This window comes from Tenebrio molitor, chromosome X, assembly GCF_963966145.1.
Source record: "Tenebrio molitor chromosome X, icTenMoli1.1, whole genome shotgun sequence".
NCBI classification, from domain to species: Eukaryota; Metazoa; Arthropoda; class Insecta; order Coleoptera; family Tenebrionidae; genus Tenebrio; species Tenebrio molitor.
In genome coordinates, this window is record NC_091055.1 from 7,594,106 (window position 1) to 7,612,867 (window position 18,762).

Below are 18,762 nucleotides of genomic sequence, written 5' to 3' on the forward strand. Positions count from 1 at the left end.
TTTTTTGTTTTAATAAATAATATTTGGTCGCACAAAATCATAACATTGTTGTAAGCTTTAAATAAAAAATAATATAAATAATTATTAATAAGATTAACATTTTATAAGTAAAAATTATTTCCGATAAATTAATTTTTGCAGAGGGCAATTAAAAAAAATATAACTCCTCAAATTCACTATGTATATGCTTATGGAAATTTTTAGATAAAATAAAAAATAAATTTAACATTTTTACATTTATAAATACGTAAATGAATTCTAGAATTGCTAGTTCTGTAATTACAATATTACTAAACAAGTAGGTATGTTTTTGTAGGGAAAAATCAAAAATTATTTCCTCTTTCTGCTTGATTAAATTAGGTGTAAAGTGTAAGACAAATTTAACATAGCGTTTCTAGTTTCTCTCGCCATTTTTATTGATTTTTAATAAATTGTATCAATTTCCTGCATTGATTTTTAATTTTTAAGGTCAGTTAAAACTTTTGAATAATAAATAATTTTGTGTACAGATGACTTACGTTTTTGAATAATTTTTACTTCATAAGGACTAGAAAAAAAAAGAATAGAATCAAAATTGAAAAGAGCTGAAGCATCTGTTAATTTTTAACTGTGTTAATTTTTAGTTTTTCAATACCGACTCTGATTCAGCTAATCTAATGCAGCTTTGAAGTTTACAGAAACAAAATTTTACGTACTTAACAATAATTCATATATTAATTTTTAAATTAAATATTTCATCCTCGGAAAGAACGGCAAGTCAAAATGAAAAAGGCCTAACCGGTCGTAAGTAGTGCAGTATTTTAACATTAAAAATGAGTGGACAAGTTGTAATGATTTTGATTTTTTGTTCAATCTCGAGTCCAGTCTAATCTAATAATCATGAAGCCGCTTTCGTCAAGAAAGCTGCATAGCTGAGATGGAGTTGCGCAGAGATCCGATAGGCCAAGCCAGGACCGAGAACAGTTCTTTAGTACAGTTCATAACACACTCCGTGCAATCGAATACCGTTCATGCAATGAACCCAAACGTTTCGCTCCACAGAAAGGCTCCGTGTTTATACCCAAACAACCTAGCCAAGGTCGTTCAATAATTTTGTTTATTTACCGACATCTGTCTCGCGTTTTTGGGATAATAAGAGATTTTTCGAAGAGACGATTCGACCAGTGACTGTGATTTGTGCTTACCATGGACATTTTTAGTGATATTTGCAGATTTATAAACAGATTTTTGATGTGATGGAAAGTTGGACGATGTTTTGCCGCTCTCCCCTCTATACTGACCTGTCTACCCAGCTATGCTCATAGAAAATCACACTTGTAAGTTTTGAACACTTCAATTACCTATCTATTTTCTTCGCCTTGGACATCTAGTTTGCAACTGCAACATTTATCAATTAACCCACTCACATTGTACGCAACTTGCTCTGGCTACACCATCGGCTGTTCTCAAAAAACCACCAACAAATTGCACCGCATAAATCATTTTCAAAATCTCCACACTATCATTTTCCTCGATGTGCAATTTTCACTTTGTATGCGCCGATTTCACTATAATTTTACACATAAATATCTGTCGATAAATTATAGCGGTATATAAATTCCTCGATTCCCCACGTTAAATTCTGCCATAATTTATTTTTTGGATTTTCTCGGCACGAGGAAATTTATCGCCTCGATGACAATGCAAAACAGTTTTTTCACCTGATGTTCCACTTGTAAATGTGGGCAAATCTAAAGAACTCGCCTTGCCAATGAACTCTTAAATATATCTGCATTAAAAAATAAACTAAACCGGGAGATTTTTAAATTTTAAATACGCAAGGTCGTACTATGAAAATACTAATAGAGTAAGAAAAGTGGGTACAACATAAAACAAGTTTGTAAATTGGACGGTGCCACAAAACGAATTTTAATTTTAAACTTGCGTGATGATAATTCAGACTAAAAAAATCATCTCTGGTAAGAAAAATATTCCACAGATAATGATCACACTGAAAATACTACTTTCAAGTGATCACTAATGTATCATCCCGCAAGAAACACATTTGGGGACAATATTGTTTATTTTCGAGCTTAAGCTGTTGATGCGGCTTAAATTGTCGTGATAAAATTGAGATAACATTTGTCGTTTGTTTATAAATAGGTACGAGAACGGATCAGTTATTTAGGTGAACTAACAAAAATTGAGTAAAACAGAAATTTGGAATGGAATGTTTCACAACCAAATCAACTTTTTGCGTTAGGCTTTGTAGTGCTTTGATTTATGCCATTTTGCTTTAAATATTTCATTCCCAGGGAACTTTTTGCTGCTTCCCTGTCAATCAAAACTCCTTTTGAAATATTCAACTATTTAATTTTTTACAATAACATCGACCCTGATTTTTTACTGTCTGAAATAGAGGGGAACCGATGAATAGTACAACAATACATTGAAACGCATTATTTTAGGCATTGAGCTTCAACTGTGACTAACGGTACAAATGATATTTTCCCAATCTTTGCCCATTTCGAGCTTTGTTTATCAAATATATTTTGAAATCACGTTGAAAATTACAACAAAATGTGTTAAACTTGCTATTTTCTTATCGTGAGTCGTTAAAAATTAAGATATAAACTTTATAATGTTTACTAGTAGAGTCATGTTTATGTATGATCACAGTTGGACACTGCTTTTGTATGAATATTTTAATAGAAATATGTAATAGACTTACAGTCTGTCTGTGAAATTCGATATTTATACGTCATTTTATTTTGTCACGAATCTAAAGTTCGTTCGTTATAAATTCGGGATGCAGTTTGTCTTCTGTGACTAGTAATGGAAACAATTAATTTTTCTGCTTGGTCACTCCTGTCTGAACGTTTACTTTTTTGTCTCAACTAATTAATACTCGTTGCAAAATGAAATATTATAATAAAAAATCATTGCGCTAGTGTTTCCCAGATGTTCGGTTTAATGAATAAATAAAAAGTGTTATATCAATGTTTTGATTTGGATTATCGTCGTATTTGATTATTTGTAATTTGTTTACGATCAACATGTTTCGTTTGAATTTGAACCGACTTCAAATCAAGCATAACCAAAAAAATATATGTGGAAATTCTTACAAAGCAAGTCACTAACTAATCCAATACAACCTTCACTCCAATAATTGATTATGACAGTCGGTTTTATCAGTTTTAAACTAACAGCCATAGTGCACAGACCCTGATCTATTTAACGACTTGGACGGAATTTGAAAAATATTTTCGAAACGACGCACCAGATACGCAGAATGCGTTTTTAACGACTAAGTCAGTTCACAAGAATTGTTATTTATGCGTGAATAACAATTATTACAACACATCGTTCAGTGTAAAAAATGCGACTTCAATTGCGAGTTAATTGCGTATTTCTAAGAAGTCAATGTATTAAATATTCCGTGGGTCATGAGGTTATAGTCCCTGCATTAAGGCCGTTGTTCAGATAAGACCGGTGGATAAAACGCGTTTTCCACACCACCAAAACGGCAAGTGAATGCTGTCAACCATTTTTGTGTTACAGGTCTTTCGGAAAGTTAACGAGTGGAAGTGTCTGGTTAATTTACTCGTGTTGACAGGCATTTTAAAATTGGGACGCTTAAGTGAACTTTAAGTGTAATTTTATATGTCTGGGGAAACGAAATTTTGAAATGATTTTAGATTTGCCGACGAAATTATGAAACCAAGATAAACATTATCGGTAAAATGAGAGTTTACTTGGTGAATCCAAATAAGTGATAACGCAACTTCTCCGTTTTCAAATAAAACGACGAGAGAACCCGACACGAATTTTGAATGTTCTCTATGATTACGTTTGTAAAAAATACCAGTCTGACTGTATCAAAAAACGATTTCTCTGATAGAACCGGAGAAGGTACTTTTTCCAGGATTGTAAGGATTACGTTTCAAATGGATAAACATGGCTCGACTCGGTTTTCTTGACGCAGATCCTAGTTGAAATCAAGGCCACGAAGAAGTAAACAGTTGTCATTAGCTGTTAAAATAAAAATTTAATTAGGTTGACCGAATTGGTGATCTTCACCCGTTTCGAATCGAGTGGTTGTAAATCTGGGTTACGAAATTCGTAGAAAACGGAAAAAAACGACACAACTTCCTTTACAACCGATATTATCAAGGTGTATTTTATTTCCTCATTAATACTGTAATTAAATACGTCACGAGGACAATAATCTCGAGGAACATGTTTCTTGTGGTTGTCATTTTTTAAAACGACCACAATTACACGAGGTTTCGATTTTTACAAATAACAGTGATCAGGAGCTGTGTCGACAGTAAAAAATACACTTAATTTGTAACTAAGCCGCTGAATAATTAAGAACGATGCTGGCGTACACATTTTCATGGAAATTAATTAGTGCGTCAGGTGGAATCCATTTTTAAAATTAGTGTGGACAAAAGCGTAATTAATTTTACACAAAAACAGTTTTGTCAGCGTCTTATAACCGGTGGACGTGACAAAAACGTGACGCTGTAATTGGTCTAATTACCTGATTAATGTGGAGCATAATTATTAATTTCTTAGGGTTTAGTTTAGGGTTGTACTATTCTTGTATGACGTGGATATACTGGGTGGAGGACAAAATACAAAATCAGTCTGGGTACAATTCACTTGACAGAAGTCGTCACACCGATGTGCTAACCGAATGAATTGTCTAAAAAAAATTGTGGTGGCTGGCTTTTATTTCCGTACCTTTATCAGCTGTCATACCATAGACGTCAAACGTCTTTTATTCAGCGAACAAGCAGTGGTGTGAATTATTTATTTTTTTAACTAACCAATCAACCAATCTTTATTTTGTTAGTGTTCATGTTTTTTATTTAAAATTAATGACATATGTAATTTACAATAAAATAATTATTAAAGTGAGGTTATAAAAATCTGAGAAAATGTCAAAGTGTACCAAGTACAAAGACGACTTACGTTTATAAAATAAACAAAAGCACACCGCGTTTTTTTGAACGCTCGTTATTTTAACTTATTTGGGACATATTACATACTCCATTTATCTCAATTGGTTATATATTTTTATACGACGTTAGGTATTAAAAAACATCTGTTTTTCGTGCATCTGTAATTCCAAAGAAAAATTTCAAGTCCGTGGAATATATGTATTTATCTTGTAAACACTCTACATAAAATAAAAAATTGATTAAAATCTACGTGTATGAAAAACAGAGCGAATTCATCCCAGATATTCCAGTGATACTTATGCAAAAATTCATGGACTGTTTAGATCTTTTCAATGATCAAGACAGACTGATACATTTTTTAAATTTAGGATTAATTAAGTAGAAAGGAACGAAATAACAATAATAATAACAAATGCAGTTTTTGTTCTCACTGGGCATAAATCCCAAAACAGTATGTTTATTTGACGTCGCATCGTGTTAAGAATATCTAAAATAAGAAATTTCCTATACCAAAAAAACGTGTCGTTTTTAACTGTGTTCGTTTGTTTTTGTGCAGCTCTTTGTACTTTATCACTTAATTAATGTTTTCTTCAAATTATTATTAGGATCGAAGTTTGATGATTAAAATAAATAAAATTTATTAAACACGGATTTGTGAAAACCGTGAATTTTGAAGGAAAAAAACAGACGAAATATTTTTTCGTTCAGAACCTTTATTATTATTACATATTATTAGTCATCAATATAAAAATATTTAAATACAGTAAAGTCATAATACAAATTATACATTCCTTAAAAAATCCAAAAAATATAAACATCAAATACATACAATCATTAAACATAACTAATTAAAACACACGCCAGCGGTGCACCAAATTTGAATGAAAGACTGCTGAGACAATCCTGCCATCATCGCCGTTGTTGAAGGAGCTGATGAAACGAAAGGACTGTTGTTGGTGTTGGTACCTCAGCGTAGTTTTTTCGTAAGCTGGAATGATCAAAAATTGGGTTGAGGAATGTTATATTGTTAGAGATACAAACCTTGTTATCTTTTTTTGGTCTGAGTAGTTTTTCTTGGTTTGGTGCCGCAAGGCTTGCAGCCCCCAGGGCCGCAACTCGACGATGTAGCTTTTTTAGTCGTAGTCGGCTTTTTCGGTTTCTTTTCGCTCTTAGGTTTTGATTTCGTAGGTTTAGGAGCGCAAGGGCAACTTGAGCAAGAAGCACACCCCGACATTTTTGGTACACCGGATATAACTGATCACTACACAAACGTTCAACTATCGCATTTTTCTTGGCTTCACGTCTTTTATACCGTCTGCGTTTTTGCTAGTTTTTGTTTTGTAAAAAGCATCAGATTACACTTTTTAAAATGGGAAAAAGTAGACATTTCATTTTATTAAGTTGTCCAAAATCTAAATTGAAATATTTAACAAGTATTTACCTAAAATACATTAAACATATGAATTTTAGACACAGGAACAATAAAAAATGTTTCAATTTTAAAAGAATTGGTTTTAATTTTTCGTGATAAAGTAATTTATGTCGGTTACATTGAGCAGCTACCTTCACGCCAAAGAAAATGTCAAAATTGTGTCAAAACCCTGCGATTTTAATTATGTTGTGTACCGCATGTTTTTAAATGCTCCTTGAATCATGTCAGTGCATGATTGTTATTAAATATGCCTAAGCGGCTTAGTACCTGTCAATCTAAACTACTAAACTACTTTCGATCACTTAGTGCTAAAAATTCTATAGAAATTAAATCCGAAAATGGTTTACTATTCACAAAGTTGAAATTTTATGCTAAAGATAACGGAGGTGTCTGGGAGAAATAAAACAATCGTACACTTAGCGATATCGCACCCTTAAAAACTCGGTTCTGATAATTTCTTCAAATCATGTCTAACTGCCTATCTAATAAGGACATCGAAATATAAATATATACATACTTACCTATGTATATGTAACTATGTATTATAAAAGTTTTTTGCATTGATTTAAAAGTTTAATAAATAACAATTCACATTCACCAAAGATATGAAATGGGAAGAAATATTAATTTTTTTCGTTTTGAATATTTCACTTTTATTAAATATTTATTAGAAACAATTCAAAAAGGTTGTGCAAGAATCAGTTTAAATAAATAATAAAAATGAAAATGAGAATCGAGTAAACTACAATCTGCATTTACATTTAACTAAGAGAAAAAAATCCAGCATCACACTCAATACAATTTTGCTACCTATATGTATGTATTTATGAAGCTTAAAAAAGCCCAATAAAAATACTCTTTGCAGTATTATTTTGCTATTACGAATTAAAAATTGCCATTTGCAAAATAAAATCGTTTTTGTATGTAAAAATATATTTTTTATAAAAAAAAATCTGCAAAAATATAATACATATGTACATATTTTGGAACTGAGTATTTTCAAACTTCAAATTATAGATACTAACTCAAAAGACTATTAAGAGTAAGAGAGAAAAAACCGCCCCCTGTTTGCTTATAATTTTTTTGAACGCTCGTTATTTTAATTTAATTGGGGCCTACCCGTGACTCAATTTTTACACCTTTCTGGTCAAGTTTAAAATTCTTTTTTTCCATATTGTAACATCGTCGAAAACAGTTCATTAAATCTATCTTTGTGTTCCTACTGGCAATATTTTTCAAAATAATAATTGGACGAATTTTTTTGTTATTTTAAATTTGTTTAACAATCACTAAACAGGTACATTATGACGCTGTCTTAAGTAATTAAGGAAATAAATATACCCACAGAGATAAATTGCATCATATATTTGTAATGAAAAAATAAATATTTCAGTAGTTGAGGAAATCACATGTGATGTGCTCATGAGTAGTTTTCCTTTTTTTTTCAATGTTCTGATGTAATATTTGTCTGGTTTGATACATGTTTTTTGATAATAAAATTTTGCAGAAGATTTGATCATATAGGTATGTAAATATAAATGTGGACCACCTAGTTTGCCTGACTAAATTAAAAAAAAAAAAAACCTACGAAACAATATTACAATAATATGTAGTACAATTGAATTCTAGACTATTATTTTGTAAAAAATACTTACTTATCTATAATTAAAAAATAAAATCAAAACTATTACAGCGGTATAGAATATAAATAAACGATTTTTCAGGAATTTTTACTTGGAATACATACATATTTAAAAAAATGTCTCTTACTGAAATTATAAAAAATACTCTTTACTAGTTTCAAAATTCAAATAAATTACATATTTTTATTCTAGAATAAAAATAAAAAACCAGATGTTGGTGGAAAATGTTTTGAATCTTTTTTTTTTAATACTGTATTAAAATTATTGGCACAATAATTGAGGTATACATATATTATTTACATTTTCCACATGTTCAAAAAACTTTTGATATCAAAATATAAAAATTATTATCGGTGCCTTCTCCGCAAGCACTCTAGATTTGACTGTACACTTCGCCGCTTTAAATTTGTGCAGCATTGAAAAGAAACAATGAAGGTTCCTTATTTTATAATTGACCCTGTACAAGAAATTATAAAATCTTGCTACGCCGTATCCTTGCACCCACTTATTCACGCTTCGACCGTACAAAAACCAATAAGAAAAATATTCAAATCCAGGCTAAAGTGAACAACTATTCTTTTATTTGACTTCCCTTGAACACTTTTCCTATTTCTAAGTTAAACAATTTGATACTGTGTACTTATTAGCATTCTTGTGTAGTTTCCAAACCTCAAACGGGTACTCGCTCATCTCTCTTCTCGATCGTTTTGTTATAGATCTAACTTTTCGTATTATAAACGAAATGACCTTGCCAAGGAAATTCTTAATGATACCTTCGTAGCATTTATGACCTTTTTTATGTGTACAATCAAATAAACATTACCTCATGCCATACAAATTGCTTTAATAGTCGTACCTGCATCCGAGATATATTAAGATAAAATTAATTTAGCACCTTTCAGCACGATTCTTGCAGCGTAAAACAAATTATTTTAATTCGATAATAAACGACAAGTGAATATGCAAGTGCATACAGAGTGAGCAACAAAGTGGGGTTACATCAGGAAATATTATTCACACTTGAAATCAAAGCGAGAAGAAAGCTGTAGCAGTGTAATTAGCCAGACGTTTGTCCTTTTACCGCCACACAATAATTCTTTTGTGTTGCACTTAGCGTCGCCTAAATCGGCCTGAGCAACCATTGTGACACATTTTCAACAATTTTCCCCACAAAGACTTCATAATTGATCCGGATGTTTCCCTGGATCAGTTAATTGCGGCCTCTTGGTCTAAATTAGACGTCCTTCTAGGCTGTCGATTTCCGAACCAACTCGTAGTAACTGATAAATAAACAGCGCCCACATTTGTGAAATGAAACAAGATTACTTTTATGGAAAACATAGCGTTATGTAAATTTGACGATATTTCTTAATGGGTCAGTTTCGAAACAAATCTGTCTTGAAATTCGATCTTCTCGAAAACTGTCTTCTGACCGAAAATGGTCTCAAAATGGACGTTTGACGTTTACAAACGTCAATTCTTCGCATCAAGGAGAGGAGTATCACGTTTTCCACCATTTGCTCCTGGGGCACTTGCATGTGATGTAAACCTCACGATTGTTTTTTCTTCAGAATGATATAATAATTATAAATATTATGTTACCACAATAAATTAAAGTATATAATAAATATGTCGAAATAACAAGGAATAAATAAGTAATGTATGCACGAGGCGCCTTTGCTGCTTTTGCAATCAACCTTGGAAGACCGTTTTCGGAGCACCCATTTATTTACAATTTGAAGATTTACAGGTACGAACTTATACTTCGACAATAACGCTATCATACATCAAATTAATTTGTTGAAAGTACACGAAGCGTTTTCTTATCGTATGAATATTACGAATATAATCCGTGCGCGTGCACGTACAATGCATTTAAAACAAAACAAAAAACACTTTTTTTCGATTTAATAGACTTCTTCGAAGACATTACGTGGGAATTCAAATGACTTAATGTTCTTCTAGGACGCTTCTAATTCTGTTATTTATTTCGTGTGATCGTGTTTATAAGTCCAGAAGATTCACTTCAAGATTAAAAATAATTCAATCTTATCTACAGGGTCGTCTGTTGTGTAAATCAGCGATTGTAAGATAGCAGTATTGCCAAAAAGGATTATATCGGAGATAAGGAAACTGTTTTTTAATTAATTTGTTTATTTAGAGTGGAATTACGTGATAGCTTACACATAACGGTTATTACTTTTATGTAAATTTCATTATGGGTGTCGCGAAATAACGTCGAAGATTCAACACGTCCGAATGAGATATCATCTCTCTTTTGGAGCCATTCAGGGGATTTAATCCGACCCATGATCGTATAAAATGGATTTGCATATTTTTTTTTTACAAAAGTCTAAATATTTAGCAACAGCTGTAATTGCTTACGTATTGTTTCTAATACAAAGCAACAAGAAATTTGTATGCACTAGAAACATCTCAAAGGATGACAAGAATGAGGATGGTGACTACTTAATTACTCACAAGTTCAATATGAATTTCTAACATAAACTGAAGCTATCCAAACGAAATATTTCTTGTTAACTATTTGTCTTTACAAGACACTCTCTGTTCTTTGAATTACAGATTTGGAAAACCACAAAGGCGAGATCTAATTGGTTTCTTGTAATTTTCTCAATTCTCCGAACTGACTTAACTTGAGTTGATAGATGGTAATAGTTGTCAAGAAAAGAAATAAAAAACGTGAGTCACGCACAGACCAAAAAATTAATACAACTAATTATATATTTGAGTACGAAGTATAAGACAATATCTGAGATTATAAAAAGAAAAACCTTCGAATGCCTTATTAAAATTTCACAATTCTTAGTTAATCTGAAACAAAAACTTGTTTTGTTGGGATTGTTTAGTTTCGTTATTAATCTTGTTCAAATTGTCTTTAAGTGGCTAGTATTAAATTATTTAGTAATTAATAAACATCAGCTGATTTCAGTCGCCTGAAGACTTCGTGTTACCTAATGCGACCCAATATGTAGTAACGACTGTAGATAAGAATACTCATTTTTTATCGCGAGGTGATTTGAATCGTTGTCAACACTTAGGAGATCATTTAACAAAACAGCATTTTATAAATTTTGAAATCACATTAATTACGACGGAAAGCGGAAAAGACTCAGTACATTTTGCTGGTAACTCGCTTGTTAACAAATTTTGTAATGATTTCGCTAATATTTAAGCAAAACAAATATTATCTTAAATTTTAAAAGATTGTATACATTTCGAATGCCCCAAATAAAGTTTCTTCTCGAAATTAAACATTAAGTTATTTGATCAAACGTGCAAAAAGTCGTAAAATATCGACAAATATTTACCAGTTGTCTAATACAGACTGTATTTACTACTGCACAATAACTAGCTGAAAATTTTGGCAAATATTAATCTTCTCCCTCCAAGATTTTGTTGCACATTTCAGTACCACTTTCTGCATTACATTTTGTATTTTATTCTTTTCAGAGCATGCGCAAGAATGGTGCCACATGGAAATTTCGCATTTTTATTTTGCCTATCAACTGTTCTAACACTAACCATATCAACGGAACATGATTTCAGATACATCTCGTTTCAAGGTAAGAAAAATCTGGAAGTAGTGTTCAAACATGACTGCACTCTATTAAATGTAACTTTTCTTGCAATCATTTAATTCACGTCGTAATCATATAAAGCTTCTACAATCACAAAAGGTCTGTTTGTGTGGTTCGTAAACTATCTATTTATCTTTTGATAAAGAAGTTCCATCTGAACTCGGCTACAGGTAGGTATGAGATAAAATTCTTACGCTGCAAGAGTACATATTTACTTTTCAAAGAAAAAAACAGTGCGTTTGTTTAGTTGGTACATTTAAAAAATATTTGTAGATTAACTGTATATAAAAATACAATCGTTTCCTCCAAGAGCTGGTTTTCCTTGCGAGCGGTAATAAATCATTTTTATCAAAAGAGACAACAAACAAGTTTTGAGCTTCCCAAAAGGTCATTGCAACACTACTTCCTTATTAACATTAGATTTGTTTGAAAAATTACACAACGAAACTCATTTCCTTCTAGATTTACAACAATCGCTAAACAGATTTTCGCAAGATGAGGTCGGTTCTTACTCCCAAATGCTGTTCGATGTGGCGAGGAATCAAGTATTAGTGGGGGCCAGGTAAGACATTGACAGTTCGACATTCGTACATAGATCGATCAGAATGCAAGATGTAGTATGCAATGTGTGTCGCAAGGATCACATTTTGATTTGTATAGAATAGTATGTAGAATTTCAACCGTGCCGAACCGGTCAACAACAAATTACGTGAAAGAGATTTTTTGAAGTGAAAACTTCTTTAGGCGCGCCACATACATTTTATTCCCGGGCAGTGAATTAGTTTCATGCGACACGGTAAAATCGTTCGCAGCACAAGCTAAAATCGTTCGCAGCACAAGCGAAAATCGTTCGCAGCACGACACAAAATCAAGGGAGTCGAGTTTTTTTAGCGGAGCGAGGGAAAAACAATGAACTGTGCGTCACTTCTCAATTTTAAATTTTCATTGTACCTGACTGACCTCAGTGCAGAGCTGCAGGACGCAGGAGTAACTGTATATACAGGCTGTTTCTGAAGTACGTGTGTTAATTTTAACCAGTGAAAGAACTCGCCGATTTATGAAACTTTTCTCTATAACATTTTGTAAAATTCGTAAAAGTATTCCAAGATTTTTTGCCCCACAATTTTTACCAAACGAGTCGTTTTGTGTGATTAAGTAGTTTCTATTTTTTGTAACCATGAGAATCTAAATTTTGATTTTTTTTTTTTCTATAACAATGGAACTTTTTAACAAAGCTCTGTTTCTATCACAACAGAAAATTTTCGCTCTTACCCATAGGCGGGTATACACTTTGATGGTTAATTTATTCCAAATTTTAAATCAATTTGTATTGCATTTTCGTAAAAATGTTATAGAGAAAAGTTCCATGATTTGGCGCGTTCTTCCACTGGTTAAAATTAACACACGTATTTCAGAAACATCCTGTATACAGGATATTTCACGAGTGATAATGAGCCTGACGTAATTTAAAATGCAACCCACATTATATTTCCGAAAAAAGCTGGCTACTGTCATTAAAATGTCCGGCTTTTTTTGAAAATGTAGATATTGTGGGTTGAATTTATTATTCCGTCAGGCTCATTATCACTCGTGAAACACCCTGTATAGTTTTATATAATATAAACGATAAAGACACGACAAATATTGTAAGTTTACAGATGAATGTAGGATTCAATACGTAATTCTCAATTAACAATTACATATATGGCTTCAACAATTCATTTATTGGAAAAATTTGTGTGGCAAAATGTGAAGAGGAAAATGAACAAATTATTATAATTCAGGGTATTGGTATTGCTATGAAAACTTGTGTTGTGTTCAATATCATCGTCAAGAAAATAAAACTTAACATCCAAACCTAACCTCACAAATTTTGCTAGAGTGTGCCTCTAAAAGCGGACGTATTTGCAATTTCTATTGAAAAATACAATGTTTATTTAAAAACAGCATTGGATTTAAATAATATTAATTATTTATACCTTGCTCCTTATTCCTCCAAGTCATCCATAATGATAAATTTTTTATAGAATATAAATTAGTAAGGAGCATCATAGAAGTTTTCACTTCTGTCGTGCGGTCTTAAGCACACATACTTTTTTTTTCCTTCATTACTATTTCATTTGTAGTTAATAAATTTCGAGTAGTAAACAATTTCAAGAGTTACGCTGGATGGCGAGTGTAGCTCATAAACTTAATTCATTCTCGTAACATCAATTTTACAACTTGTTAATTCATGTAAAGCTAATTTTAACGAAGTGTTTTACAAGTTGTTATATTTTCTTGTAGAGACGTCTTGTTTCGCTTATCTCTACCAAAGCTGGAACTGTTGGAGTCAGCCGAATGGCCGGCATCGAACGGCAAGAGAAATCAATGCATAAACAAAGGACAATCTGACGAGTTTTGTCACAACTATATCAAAATTTTGTTGACAAATGGCAAAACTTTATTCGCTTGCGGAACAAACGCATTCTCACCTCAGTGCTCGTCCAGAAAGGTACAACTCACGACTTTTGGTATTTCTCCGGTACTGATCGTATATTTTAGATCGAGAATGTGTCACATGTGATCGAATGGAGTGACGGTTTGGCGAAATCTCCTTATAGTCCTGGAGCCAACATCACTGGCTTCATGTCGGAACAAGGCGAGTACTACTTTGGAGGACCCACAGATTTCTCAAGTTCCGATTCGGTCATTTCAAAAAATGTCGGTACTGATACTATTAGAACAATGCAATACAACAGTCTGTGGCTAAATGACCCACAGTTTGTTGGCTCATTTGAGACTGAGAATTTTGTTTATTTTCTGTTTAGGGAAACAGCTGTGGAATATATGAATTGTGGCAAGGTACTGACTTCGATGTTCACCAGATGCAGTATTATTAGTGTCTTTTTTTTTCAGACGATCTATTCGAGAATAGCGCGAGTGTGTAAGAATGATTCCGGAGGGCACACCATGTTGAAAGACAACTGGACAACATTTCTGAAAGCTCGCCTAAATTGTTCAGTCAGTGGAGAGTATCCGTTTTATTTCGACGAAATTCAAAGCACGTCGTACGTTCATGACGAAAACGTAGTGTACGCAACATTTACCACTTCTAGTAATAGCATCGCCGGTTCAGCGATTTGCGCTTTCAATTTGACCGCGATCGAGTCGGCCTTTGCGGGCCCCTTTAAGTATCAAGAAAATATGAACAGCGCATGGGGGCAACACTATGTGCAACACCGAGAGCATTTCAACTGTAAATCATCAGCCCGCAGTAGCCATTTATTAGAGACTTCAAAGTACCAATTGATGGATAGCGCAGTGCAAGCCACTACTTTAAATCCACTACACGTGGCGCAGCTAGAACGATTCACCCATATAACAATCGACGTGTTATCGACGAAATTACACACTTCAGTTCACGTTATTTATGTGGCGACTACCGAGGGTTTGATCAAGAAAATCTCGATTTTGCCAAGAACCCAGGAAACATGCGTCGTCGAAGTCTGGCAAACGGTGCAGGATGCTGCCGCACCCATCAAAAAAATCCAGTTTTTGAAAGAAACCAATTCTGTTTACATCGCAACAGATAGAGAAGTGATGAAGATCCCGGCTGATCACTGTATCAGGCACACCTCCAAAGAGAGCTGTCTGAACGCGATGGACCCTTACTGCGGTTGGAACGAAAGATACGAAACTTGTTCCACCGCTCCCAACTCCGACCCTTTGGACAAATACTGGAAGCAGTCGGTGACGGCTTGTCCTATTTTGGATGCAGTGATCGACGGAGGCTGGAGCAGTTGGTCCGCGTGGTTCCCGTGCGTCCACCGAACCGCCCCCGACGCTGACTCCTCGGACAACTGTCTTTGCCAGACACGCGAGTGCAACAATCCCGCCCCCAAGAACGGGGGTGTTCCCTGTTCGGGAGGCTCTATCGCGGTGATCAACTGCACCGTCCACGGGGGGTGGTCGGACTGGTCAGCCTGGTCGGCGTGCTCCGCCACGTGTGGTAACGCCGTGAAGACCAGAAGTCGCACTTGCACCAATCCCGCCCCGGCGCACGGGGGGAGAGTTTGTGTGGGGCAGGACCACACCGAGGCCTTTTGTGACGCGGAGATTCCACCTTGTCCGGCTTCACCTCAAGACGGGGGATGGGGAAAGTGGAGCGAGTGGGTGGAATGCCCGCACTGCTTGGCGGGATGCAAAACGAGAACCAGGCAATGTGACAACCCCCCGCCTGAAAATGGTGGCCAGTATTGCATCGGGAATGATGTCGAGTATTTGCACGAGTGCACTGAACACAAGAAGGTGACTTTCTATTCGGTGAACGTGACCGCGGACCTGACCAGGAAGATTAGGTACGAAGAGTCGAACCGAACCGGTTTCTCGGTTCGGTTAATAAATTAATAACACCCGGTTTTGAATTATTTTTTTAACACATAATTCCCCATTTAGATTCACTTGTAAAGCGCCGGTGAAAAAGTCTTCTATCGAGATTAGCATCAAAGAAGAATGCGCCGGCAACAACTGTATTCCTAAGGAGAACGAGCATCCGAAATGGAGTGCGTGGCTGCCTTGGGGCGACTGCTCTGTACCGTGCGGGGGTGGCGTGCACAACAGAACAAGATATTGTGAAGGGATTGGTTGTGCGGGTCCTTCTACCCAAACCAAAGAGTGTAACAGACACGAGTGTCAGCCGGAGTGGGGATGTTGGTCTGAGTGGTCCCCTTGCAATACGTCTTGCGGCTGGGGTGTGAGAACCAGGCATCGAGTTTGTCTGGGTTACAACTGTACAGGATCAGACAGGGACAGAGAAGCATGCCAGAATAGTCCTTGCCACTGTAAGTACAAATCTTTCTGTCGTTTATTTTTACCAAGTGTATTGAATTTAGCCACTCTTGGATGGAGCAACTGGACTCTGTGGTCGTTGTGCGACAAGAATAACGAACAACATCGGAAACGTCACTGCCGGACGCTAACTCCAGGACCCAAAATGTGTCAAGGTGACAGTGTGGAGACGAGGATGTGCATCTCAGCATGTGCAGACGGTAATTTAATTTCACTACGAATTCAGCCCTTTCTGTATATTTTAAAACTTTAAATTAAAATAAATAATACAATAATAACGTATCAAAAATTTTGAAAAAAAAAATTGGAACATGGCGCCTCTTCTCTCTCAAATGGTATCACTGACAACGTATAAACTATAGATATAGAGCGAGCCAAAAAGAAACATTTTCCCATAATTCTCATTTTCCATTCTTTTCCGTTTCCGCGAAATGACGTAATTTGGCAAATTTGAATAAAATATTTCAAGCGCTTTCTATAAAACTTCTCCGTACTGCTCGTTTCGGTTTTTTTTTTTTTTGTTTGAGTAATTTGAGAAGAATGAACAAGATAAATATTTTTATGCTGAAATCAGTAAATTTTTATGGTTTTCTTTTACGCAGATGAAAACATAACAGCCAGTGAGTCCACCAAACTGGCATCAACTGAAGGAGCGATCCTGTTCCTCATGGTGGGTCTTGTGATTGGCTTAAGTGTGGGCGTCGGTACAACGCATTATTATCACAAAAAGAAGCGAATCACCATACCCAGTTCTCCTCACTACATGAGCCCCAAGCAGAATCCGTACATCTCTATGCCTTTACAAGAAAGACCCAAAAAACATAGCGCTTCAACGTCAAATAATCTTTTAAACAACGGAACGCTTAAGGCAAAATATGGTGATTTTGAAAGTGCAACGCTCAAGAGGAACAGTCACGCTTTGAACAACGGACACGTAAAACAAGACTTGCTTGACGACGATAAATATTATTACGACTGACTTTTATATTTCCCAGTGAAATTTTAAATGTGATATGTGAATTTTGTTGTATCAAACAAATTGTACCTGTTATAAATTTTTAATTAATGCTACCTGTAAATCTTAATTAAGTTATAACAGTAAAACTGACTTTGCCATACAAATTTTGTAAAAAATTAACCAAAAACTGTACATAATAATTATGACTCATATTGAGTTGATATTAAACTTTTATGTAAAACTGTTGTTTTATTTCTGAAACCCAAACTAGTGTCGCCTAAAGATAGCACTTTATTTATGACAAAAACTATTAATTTAAGCATATTAACTAGAATAATTTATATATAGTATATTGTACAATACATATAACATTTATATAATTTATACCTTAGCTTATTTGCTTGATCATGATCGGTGTGTAAAAGTAATATACTTACAAATAATCACAGACTAAAACGCTTGGTGCTTGTTTGGTAGAATGAAAGCATTGTGCAGTTGCATCAAATTAACGAACTCCACAACAAAAACGTTAAAACTCTAATACCAATCAATCAAATTCTGCGTGATTTCACAAATTAAAACATCCGGTTCACTTCTTTTTGATTTTGGGTGAAGTTGATTGAAAGACGCTAGAAGCAGACATTAGATTCTCGATGTATTGGCCTAAAACTTGATTTTCAGATCTCAGTTTTAGATTCTCTTCCTTGACACTATCCACTCGCTGTGACAGATCATCAAGGGTATTTTGTAACTCCAGAACTTGGGAGATTAAACGGGCTTTTTCTTCCTGCTCATCTGGGCTTGTGTCAGGCTCCAAACTGTTGTGCTGGGGGCTGGAACTACCATTGGTAAAAGTTGACTGGATTGAATCCATGCTTCTTCCATGAATCATACTAGACGAGTTCCCGTCAGACATCGAGTTTTGCTCGGGTTCATCGTTTATTATCACTGAAGGGCTTTAACCTCAATTTCTTGAGCAATCAAATGACGACTTAACTTACCTTGAGGATCATCATCGGCCAACGGGATATTGTTTATGTCATCCTGTAGCTTAGCTCCGGCCATTCTGTCCAACTTACTTAAACGATTAATTTATTAATGGTTTACTTGACATCAATTAAAATTGACGTATAACAAAATTTAACACTTTAATGTACAAGCATGGCTACCAAAATGACAACTGAAAAAATCCCTATGAAGTATTTAAAAAAATTAATTACGAAGGAGTTCACCCACTTGATTGATCTAAATTGGAATACAAATACTTTTTACGTATCGCTCTCGAATTGTAAAAAAATATTTAAATATATGATCAAAGAGTTATCCGTAATTATAAGTCACTAAAATGGTG

The 18,762-nt window shown here is 34.4% G+C and overlaps 2 protein-coding genes across 3 annotated transcripts; one reads left to right on the plus strand and one right to left on the minus strand.

Moving 5' to 3' along the window:
• Nucleotides 1-5,642: 5,642 nt before the first annotated feature.
• Nucleotides 5,643-18,602, minus strand: LOC138140372 (short coiled-coil protein homolog). Of its 2 annotated transcripts, XM_069061370.1 has the most exons (4): nt 18,413-18,602; nt 12,486-18,359; nt 5,991-12,441; nt 5,643-5,937 (listed from the first exon to the last, which is right to left on the minus strand). In XM_069061370.1, exons 1-2 carry the CDS (start codon nt 18,474-18,476, stop codon nt 18,001-18,003), a joined length of 423 nt encoding a protein of 140 aa, XP_068917471.1. In that variant the 5' UTR covers nt 18,477-18,602; the 3' UTR covers nt 5,643-5,937; nt 5,991-12,441; nt 12,486-18,000. The 2 variants fall into 2 exon arrangements, with proteins under 2 accessions (XP_068917471.1, XP_068917470.1); XM_069061369.1 differs by having other exon boundaries at nt 5,991-18,359.
• Sema5c (Semaphorin 5c) lies at nt 11,502-17,652 on the plus strand. The gene is made up of 8 exons (XM_069061359.1): nt 11,502-11,608; nt 12,086-12,185; nt 13,910-14,117; nt 14,168-14,467; nt 14,522-15,963; nt 16,061-16,446; nt 16,498-16,653; nt 17,056-17,652. Exons 1-8 carry the CDS (start codon nt 11,509-11,511, stop codon nt 17,430-17,432), a joined length of 3,069 nt encoding a protein of 1,022 aa, XP_068917460.1. The 5' UTR covers nt 11,502-11,508; the 3' UTR covers nt 17,433-17,652.
• Nucleotides 18,603-18,762: the final 160 nt, after the last annotated feature.